The sequence below is a fragment of the Erythranthe guttata genome, chromosome 13 (assembly GCF_056151865.1).
Source record: "Erythranthe guttata isolate IM_541 chromosome 13, IM_541, whole genome shotgun sequence".
NCBI classification, from domain to species: Eukaryota; Viridiplantae; Streptophyta; class Magnoliopsida; order Lamiales; family Phrymaceae; genus Erythranthe; species Erythranthe guttata.
In genome coordinates, this window is record NC_142545.1 from 5,998,536 (window position 1) to 6,009,135 (window position 10,600).

The window sequence follows — 10,600 nt, forward strand, 5'->3', positions numbered from 1 at the left end:
AGTGTAAAACCTACACTCAACAACTATCTGAACATAATAGGATAATTCTACCATAAATATAAACCTATCCGGTACCCGTCTCCGAGAGGCCCAACGCGAAGATTGAAACGAATACCTCTTTATTATCAACCTCATTGTTGTCAATTCTTCCAATTAATCCACTCTTTTCCCACAACACCATCTTCAACATGTTTTTTTTCCAAGACTTCGTATAGTTTTTCGCCTTTTCTATCTTTCCATATCCCGGCTCGATGATGTCGATAGATAATCAACCCATGGCACTACAAAATATATAAGAAAATACAAAAGAAGACGTAATTTATGGCGGAGTAAATCATAATGTGATGGATATTAGAATATTGGCAAAAAGATCGAAAGGATAATTCGGGTTCCTCGAAGGGAAGACATTGTAACATAAGAAAGAAACATCAAATTTTGCAACATACACTGCGAGCTCGAGTATCAACATCACTTCAAAAGTAAGTAGTTGATAACTTATTTGCACACAAACTATAACTATATTAAAATAAAATCTTTAGTTTGGCGTCTTTATTCGATTTGCAATGCCACGTATTCTTAGAGCTTGTGCAGAAGCAAGTGGGCACCGTGCTGAGGCTGAAGCGTTATGACGGTGTGAGGAGCGTGCGCGTACGACGGCGACAGCTCGAAAGAGAAGCGCTGAAGGATCATAGAAAGCGCAACTTTTGCTTCCAGCATGGCAAATGTTTGCCCGACGCATATTCGTGGGCCCCACCCGAACGGGAAGAATATGCCTTGCCCCTTTTGCGCTTTGGACACCCCTTCACTAAACCTCTCCGGCTTGAACTCCATTGCATCGTCACCCCAAATCTCACGGTTGTGGTGTAAGAAAATAATCGGCAACGATACCTGAACTCCAGCTGGCAGTGTTAATTTCCCGAGCTTGGTTTCCTCACTCACAATTCGACCGAGAGCAACAACTGGTGGATAAAGCCTCAATACCTCGTACAAGATCATGTTAACCTGTAATCAATATATATAAATATCAAACAGAGCTATGTCAATTGAGTTTATTGCATTTAGTACCCCTCTGTTATATCGAATTGCTTAAAAAATCCTCATGTTATAAATATTAGTAAAACCCCCTGTAATGCAACTTTCTTTTTAGCATACAACCCCCCTAAATGATGAGTTTTTAATTTAGGGAGTAGTTTGCAATAAAAAAATCATAGAGGGGACTTTCGCTAATATTTATACCACGGGGGACTTTTTTAGCAGTTAGACGAGTTAGACACTACATCAAATTATAATAAAATAGTAGGTCTTTTTAGATGTGGTGGGGGCCATGGCCCCCTCGGCTCTATGTTGGCTCGATACTTACGATCTTGAGGTGATTCAGTCCATCGAATTCGGGTGTTTGATTACCGAAGGATTGGAGAACCTCTTCCCTAGCTTTCGTTTGCCATTCGGGATATTGACTAAGTAAAACCAAAGCCCAAACAAGCAACACCGAAGTCGTCTCTTGCCCTGCGAAATAAAACAGCTTGCACTCTTCTACTACTTCATCGATTGTCATACCGAAGCTCTTGTTCCCATATTGCTCGATTTCTTTGTAATTGGACTCCAATAATAAGCCCAACAAGTCCTCGTTGCTCGCCTCCCCTGCTTTCATCGCCTTAACCCTTTTGTTAATCATACCGCGGATCGAGGATTGAACTTCCTTTTCAATCTCTTTCATTCTATTGTTCCCTTTCGTCGGCATAAATCTACACATTGAGATACACACATTTCAGACAAGAAAACGAAAAATAATTTCTTTTTCTTTTAAATAATCGTATGATATTTTAATAACCTCCATCCGGGAATGTAGATCGTTTGTGAAGCCTTGATAATGTACTCGGCCTGTTCTCTCTGGAGTTCGAAAACTTTTCTTCCTTCTTTGTAGCTGCTACCAAACGCGGTTCTTGATATTGCGTCGCTCGATAAATTTTGGAGATAAGGCCACACATCCACCTCACCCGATCCTTCCCCAGAGATGCTCTTCTCCCATTTGTTCAAAACTTCATCGCAACTCAAATAGAAGGCCGGAATCATTAACTGCTCCAACAAATACCCAATAATTATTACAAAAAAAAAAAAAAAAAAAAAAACCGAAAACTTATCTCGGTAGGAATTAAATAATACAAAACCTTCAATTTTTCAAAATGAAAAGCAGGGTTGATTATTTTTCGGTGTTTGGCCCATTTATCTCCCTCATATGCCACAACACCTTGTGCAAGCAGCTTCGTCAGTGGATTCGAGTTCTTCGGCTTTTGGTATAGATTAATCTTTGTCATCACCTCCTTAATAAGTTCCGGCTCCGTGATCATAACTGCAGGTCTTGGCCCCAGCCAAATAAATGACCCCTTCCCTGTAAGTTACATTATGTTACACAATATATTAATCATTATTCAAATTATCTTAATAACCATAACATCTTGCTCCAAATTATCATGAATAAACATCCAAATACGAGATAATACTCTAAAATTCGGCAAATAGCCTCATTTTTTTTTTCTTTTCTTGTTTTTTTTTCACTATCCAAATTCTCAAAAGATAAGACCCCACAAAAAAAAAAAAAAAAAAAAAAAAAAGAAACTAGAAAAAGAGTTTACCATATTTTAGAAAGGTTTTGTGAATAAAAGCAAGAACCCTGGGCTTGATATCATCGTCGAGATTGATTGGGTGAGATTTGGCATGGTTAATCATATTCAACATCTCTTTCAAATCTCCATACAGAAAGTTGTACGTATTTCCGATGAGGCCCTGTTTCCTCAATGATTTTTCCAGCCTCTTCGGCCGGATGTAAGCCCAGTTCACTATTCTCCATGTGTAAAACAACACCACAAATGCTAAACAAGCACCAATTATTTTGTATATTAATATTATGACTTCCATTGTTTTTTCCTTCTCTTCTTTAATTTGTTACTTCTATTATATATATATATAATGTTTACAGAAATATTTGTGTTTGCTTTTCGGTGAAGGAAAATTGGCCAAGTGGGAAATGATATATGTAAACATGATAAGGACTCGCTTAGACTTCTAGAACTTGGGTGTTGTGGTGTTGTGAGCTTTCGGCAAAAAGACAAAGGGAAGATGTTTGGTGTATGATTACACTTGTGCCAAATCTATATTTACTTATTCCACAGAAAAATCAATACAGTATAATCTCGATAAATTAATACTTGATAAATTAATAACCTTGTTAAATAATAATTTTTTTTGGTCCCGACTCGATGAAAACGTATTAAATTATTAGTTCATCCTTTAATATTTTGCTAAATTTATAGAATATTTTGTAGTCTCGACTGTATTAATTTATAGATGTTTAACTGTATATTGCTTGTGGAAATTGGAGTCAAATTTACCAATTCAACTTAGATTCATAAATTTCCGATTTTGGAATAATGTTTTTTTTTTCTGATTTCGCAAAAAAATGGGTTTTCGATTGTTCCGAACATATTTTGGATGGTAAATGAATATATGTAGGATACTTTTGGACTTTTTTTGAATATTAATGTAATTAATGTGATTACATATTTTCTATTGTAGGTATGTGAAAAAAAACAATGAAATTTCCAAATTCCGTTGATTTCGATAAAAAATAAATCCGATTGTTGATTTTTCCATTTCTTTATTAAAAATAAATTGGAATTAATATTTCACGTGCGATTTTCTTTTTCTTTTATTTTCCCGAAATTTTTCCAAAGTACAAGTACAACGATCTGTCTTATTTTCACTCATTCAGAAACTATTCTTTTAGACATTCAAGTATATTTGAAACTAACTTTGTCTATGATACTAATTTAAATCCTTGTGTAACAAAACAAAATGATTTTTTAACTAACTTACAATAATCCTTGTGTAACAAGACAAAATGATAATTTTCTCATATGATCTCCGATTCTACTGAATATATCAATGAGACATGTACAGCTTTAATGGTTTTTTAAATTTTCCAAATTTAAAAAAAAATTAATTTTAATAATGCTATTTTCTCAACAAGACACATAAAGATTAATACAAAGATAATGTAGGATATTTTGATCAATACCATTTTCCTACTCCAAATAAATTCCATTTATTTAGCGACAATTACTAAGTCGAATTTAACAATATATTGAGTTTGCATATTTATTTATGATCGAAAAGAGTTTTTAGAGGGGGTGTGGTGAGCGGGTGCTTGGTGTAGTTTTCAATTCATTTACATCGTTTCTATATTTGGTGAAGAAATCAATGAGTTGGCTTTTCTGTTTGCTTCCTTTTGTCTCATAGAGATGACGATTAAAGGAAAAAGAAGAAAAACAACCCTAAATCGAAGAACAATTTCTTGAAAGCGATCGTTTACTATTCATATTCATTGAATATATGTCAAATTATGGCCAAAGTAAAGATTGAAAAAACTCCTTCTGTTGGGTAATTACAACCACTCCATCAACTATATATGTATTGTCTGATAAAAAACTCCTATTTCAGTAAATAAATTTAATAAAGATAGACCTGTAAGAAGATACATAACTGGGGGTCGTTGTAATTACCTAAGCATGAGGAGCTTTTTTCGTGATTTTACTTTACCTTAGGCTTAGGAGTGGCCGTAATTTGCCCATCGAATATAATATCAATTTTTGGACAATGATAAATAGGCCCATGACAAGAGAACTTAATTAAAAAATAGACATATAACTTTTTTGTGTTCCAAAAAAATCCAGCTCATTTAAATTTATTTTGCAAATAAGCAAAATCCATTTATATATACCAAAATTACCACCAATTCCTTCAAACCCTAATTTAACTCCAACTTCATGATTTACACCTTAATTTCATCAATTAATCAATTTTGACCCTTATTCCAACTTTGACCGCCACCGCCTAAGGCCGCCGGCTGCGGCGTTGACATTTTTTCTTTTTAAACGGACATGGGGAGAAAACGATATAGGACCAAGAGAGAAACGTTTAAATATGTAATATAAAAAATATAGAGACATATTCATAAAATTCTCAAAACTATTGTAAACAAATAACGTATATGTTTATCGTTCGTTGTCCATGTGAACCTTCAAATTATATATAATTTACATGTCTTAGAAATTTAGGATTAACATCGAAAATAAAATATGGAGGCACCACTAGAAGTGAAAACGAGAAATAAATTTAAGGTTATTTTCAAATGTACGCAATTCTTCTATTTAAAAGAGGTTTTGAACTTATTTGTTTTTGGTGGATTTAAAATAAGAACATCACTAGCTAAAAGTGAGAAGAGACATAGATTTAAGATTATTATTAATGTTTTTTCTAGTTGTCCTATATCGGAAATTTGTAACACTCGTATATGGTTTATATACGAAATGAGCATCGTATGTCCTTGAACTAGGTTTTATATATATGTCTAAAAACCGAGTTAACTCAAAATTGTTACAAAATAAAAAAATACAAATTCATAAACCGAGCTAGCTCCCTAACGATTTGTTCGACCCTACAGCCGGTGAAAAACACCGGGTGGGTCTTCTGCTGCCACGTGTCTCTTTTTTGTATTTTATAATAGATTTCCCGCTAGGGTTTACCTTTAGGGGTTTTAGAAAAAATAAAAAAAGGAACACGTGGCAGCAGAAGATCCACCCGGTGTTTTTCACCGGCTGTAGGGTCGAAGGAACCGCTCCCTAACCATCCCTACGATTTTTCTTTCATTTAAAAATTTAGAAATGCAAATATTTTGAAAATATATGTGATCAAATCATAAAAAATAATAAGTATATCAAATATGAAATAAAATTATTTCTATTGTGTGAGGTGTAATAATAATTTGAGAAATAAAATTAGCAAAACTTCCCGGATGGATTTTACTCTAATATTGTAACATGTGGTGTGGAACAATTCATGTGCTTCAACATTAATCCTGATTTTCCTTATGTTCTAGAGGTCTAAAAAAGAGATATTGAAAATATTGGATTAAAAAAAATGAGAAGAAGAAGTAATATTTGTTTTTATTTTGAAAATGAACATTTTTATCGTGGCAGTCAGTCAAACAAAGGTGTTGAATAAATAATGTTTCAGAAAACAAATGTTAAATAATATAATATTTACTTCTATTTATTGAAGTTTTGATTCTTTTTGGTGAGATAATTTTTTTTGTTTTTTTCTTTTTGCTGGGAAGGAACCTACAACCAATCATAATGTACCGGGTAAATTTACATTCTCGTATAATAATTTTTAAACCATACAAGAAATGTAAACCACATTAGGCTACTCATGTGTAACAAACTCGACCTAGCAACTGTTATCAGGAATATTCGATTTGGGTCAATTGACACAGACTCACTTGGGCCAAGCTAGGTCATCCGGGACAGTTTTTTGAAATTTTAATTTCTTATAGATTTTTTTTTTCAATAAATACGAGTAAGAAGAAATTGCAAAAAAGCAAGTGATGGTTTGTGTCATTTTCGGCTTTCCCACACGAAGGTGAGTGGTGAGAGGATAAGGGACATCCAAATGCAGGCCATGCATAAATCATAATTACAAAATGACAAAAGTACATGCTCTCATTTTACATTCTTCAATGATAAATGAATATCTACTATTCTTATCCGTGCACAAATTGACAAGTTAATCATAATCAATTAAATTCTATAAAATATTTTGTGGCTATTTTATTGTTTTGAATCCGTTATGTTGAAATAATATTACTAAAAAAATTTCGCTGATTAAAAAAGAAGAAAAAAGAAAAAGAAAAGTTAAACTTCGGTTTCTTAGTCATCTAAACTATACAAAATAGGTGAGATAAGGCATGACGTATGATTGAAATTTGAAACACTTGTCCACTTCAACTTCGAGCAATTGTGCCACAAATAATATAATTGAACCCCACTAAGAAACAACTTTATATTGACTATAAGAGTGTATTTCTTTTCAAGAATATGATTTGATAGTTTATAATGTCTTTTGGATATATTCGATAAAGAATTTACGAAAATAGTATAAACTGAGAAATTAGATGTCTAGATACTACAAGTTACAACAACAACCATTTGAATTAATACCATTTGAATTAATAAGAGTCATGCTATTTCCACCCTTATATTATCTCATTTCACTACCAAATTTTAAATACATAATATAATATAACATAAAATATCATAAATACCCTTAATAATTAATAATCTTTTAAATCACAATTTTGATCCACCACCGTCACTTCTCTTCATCTTCTCCAATATTTTATTTTTCTTCATAGACTTCCATAACACAAACCTTTTTAGACCAAAAAAAATTAAAAAAGAAGAAATCAGTTAATCTAGAACGACATAATTAATGTCCATTAAAAAAAACCTTAAATATATTTATGCTTTAGAAATTACGGCAATTGTTTATTAGTTGTTATCCAGAGAGGAGTGAGAAACTGAGAACAAAAAATGTTCAAGAAAATCAATGAGCCGGAATTAAACCAATATCCCAATTGCTATTATTGTCTTCTTCTCTAAATTTCTTGGATTTTATTGTACTTCCATAGTATTTTTTGAGATTTTTTGCGATGGGGATCCCCGATTGTAGATTCTTTTTATTCATTTTTTTTATTCAATGGTGAAATTTATTTATAAAAAAATGGAATGGTGTTAATTTCCAGAAACATTTTCTTTATGTTGTAATTGAGAAGATGAAGTTAGTAAATTGATGGTGGTGGATTAGAAAAATAATTAAATGAATACGTATGAAGGGTATTTCAGATATTTTATATTATGTTATTTATTTATTTAAAATTTTGGTGGTGAAATGAGATAAAATGAGGGTGGAAATAGCACATCTCATTAATAACTACAAAACTTAATAAAAGTTAAACCATTACTAGAATAGGTGGTGCAACTTTAATTTGAATATATATATATATATATATATATATATATATATATATATATATATATATATATATATATATCAAATTTCAGGACCCGAGACCCGACGGGTCTACCCGTGAGACCCGGCCCAAGGACCCGAGATTAATTGCAGCTTTTTTAGCTAAAAATAAGTTGGACGGGTCTACCCGTGGGACCCGGCCCGAGGACCCGAAATTAATTGCAGCTTTTTTAGCTAAAAATAAGTTGGAAGGGATTCGAACTCGGGCATATTGGACAGAATTGGCCATGTCTTACCAATGGGCCAGCCACAACATTTGTTAAATAAATATATATAATAAAACGGCGGTGTAAAATGATTTAATTGACATATAAATATGTTAAATAAATTATTAATTTTCATATTCATTATTATTAAATAAGTTTAATTAAATTATTAACAAATGCAAACCTTCAAAATATATATATATATATATATATATATATATATATATATATATATATATATATATATATATATATATATATATATATATATATATATATATATATATATATATCAATTGATATATCAATATAATCTCCACTATTGAAAAATATAAAGTATTGGATCCATTCAATATATAAACAAAAGCGTTGACTTATTACAAATTCACTTATGTTATTAAAATCGATAGTGTGAAAAAATTGAATGAAAAATAAAATAAGATGTTTATTTAAAAATATAGATTATAACTCATTTCAATTAATTTAAATCGATTAACCTCAATTGTTGACAAAAACTTATTAATATTATTGAGTATTTTATCGTAATATAATTATTTAAAAATATAAATGATATTTACTTTAACAAAAATAGATTATATCTCATTTTAATTAATTTTCTTACTTTAAAATAACATTATATATGAATAATATAATCAAAATATTATGATGTAATTTCTCCTTTAATAATTGGTTTAATTTGTAAAAATCGTAAGAATTAAATTATAGATCATATGATTTAATCATTTTTTTACATATACATTTTATTCAAATATTAAAATCGAATCATAAGATTTAAATGAATTAAGGTCAAGTCCTTTCAATTTATTTTAATTTTTTTATTATATTATATTTGTTAATAATTTAATTAAAATTATTTAATAATTATGAATGTGATAATTAATAATCCATTTAACATTATTTATTATCATCATTTTTTACAGTTTCTTTATGTTATGTATATTTCGTTTTAATAATTTCACAAATGTTTTTATTGGCTCATTGGTTTGGCTTGCCATTCGGGTGTGTGTACCCGAGTTCGATCCCCATACCTCACATATTTTGACCAAAATTTAAAAGCCCGGTTCGGACCTGGACCCGGCCCGGAACCGACCCGGACCCGGGTGGACCCGAGTGGACCCGCCCCGGACCCGGACCCGCCTCCCCGCGGGTCGATTTCGGGTCCTCTAAAACTCGGACCCGGACCCGGCGGGTCCGAACCGAACCCGGACCCGCCCGGCCCCGTGGCCGTGTCTACCACTACCTACATTTCGTTCTATTTTCTACCCTTTTCTTTTTTTCTTTTTAATATTTTTTTTAATAAATTCGTCTTTTTCTTTTCCTCGTAGATTTTTTCTTTTTACTTTTTTTTCTTTATTTGCTAAAATCATAATAAACTACAAATTATAATAATCAACTACAAAATTTTATTAGATAATAAAAAATATTTTATTAGATAATCAACTATAATTTTAACGTACATACAATTAAAAACAACTATTTATCATAACAAAAACGACTATACAAAAATCATAATCAAACAACTATTTATTATAACAAAAACGACTATACAAAAATCATAAAAAACTACAAAAACAACCGAAATCAACTACAAAGTCACCGAAGCCAACTACAAATTACCGAAAACCAACTACAAATTCGCCATCTTGTATCGTGCGCGACTAAACCCTAGGAGAAGGATCTCCGCTGATTACTCTTGAAAAAGCCGCCACCACTCCCTAATTCGACAACCTCCTCCTCCTCCTCCTCCAATCACTAAGGTCGTGCCTCGAACTTCGCCCCTGAAATCTCCTCCCCGTGCCACCGCTCTCTACCGCCGAGTCCTTGACGACCTCTTCCTCTCCATGTCGTCTACCCTAGCACAAATAGCCGCCGCATCGCCGATCTCGTGTCTCTCGCCGTAGAAGGAATGGGGAAGCTAGAAGTGTAGAGAGAGCGACAGAAACATAGAGAGAGAACAAAGAAGATGAAGAAAACGCTGCAAATGACGAGATGTGTTTCGGGGTAGGGTTTTTGGTGGAAAATATATGTCTTATAATGGTATGATAAACATATCAAGCAGTTGATTTAAGATAATTATAAAAGTCAAACAATGAGGGTATTGGTAAATGGCAAAAAAAGATTGGACCCATACTTTAGGTAAATGTATTTTGAGCGGTACTCCCTACTTAACCCATTAAAAAACGGGGCATCCTATTTTCTTATTTTGCACATATGCTCATTCATAGTTATTAAAATCGTATGATTTACGATTCAATTTGCTCGATTCAATTCGTAGGATTTATGCGATTCATATAAGTTTCAAAAAAAAAAAACATATATATATATATATATATATATATATATATATATATATATATATATATATATATATATATATATATATATATATATATATATATATATACACACACACACACACACACACTATAGTTAAATAAGATAATTCC

The 10,600-nt window shown here is 31.7% G+C and overlaps 1 protein-coding gene across 1 annotated transcript; it reads right to left on the minus strand.

Annotated features, from left to right (window-relative positions):
- Window positions 1–318: 318 nt before the first annotated feature.
- Window positions 319–3,108, minus strand: LOC105964346 (cytochrome P450 CYP72A219). The gene is made up of 5 exons (XM_012988874.2): window positions 2,634–3,108; window positions 2,169–2,389; window positions 1,832–2,076; window positions 1,361–1,745; window positions 319–1,002 (listed from the first exon to the last, which is right to left on the minus strand). Exons 1-5 carry the CDS (start codon window positions 2,914–2,916, stop codon window positions 577–579), a joined length of 1,560 nt encoding a protein of 519 aa, XP_012844328.2. The 5' UTR covers window positions 2,917–3,108; the 3' UTR covers window positions 319–576.
- Window positions 3,109–10,600: the final 7,492 nt, after the last annotated feature.

Bases quoted from the DNA above. Each gene is read 5' to 3' on its own strand.
- LOC105964346 (XM_012988874.2), bottom strand. From the start codon at position 2,916: ATGGAAGTCATAATATTAATATACAAAATAATTGGTGCTTGTTTAGCA. The intron at 2,077-2,168 runs GTTTTGTATTAT...TTGTTGGAGCAG, and splicing joins TTCATTTTGAAAAATTGAAG to TTAATGATTCCGGCCTTCTA. The intron at 1,003-1,360 runs GTAAGTATCGAG...TATTGATTACAG, and splicing joins GACTGAATCACCTCAAGATC to GTTAACATGATCTTGTACGA.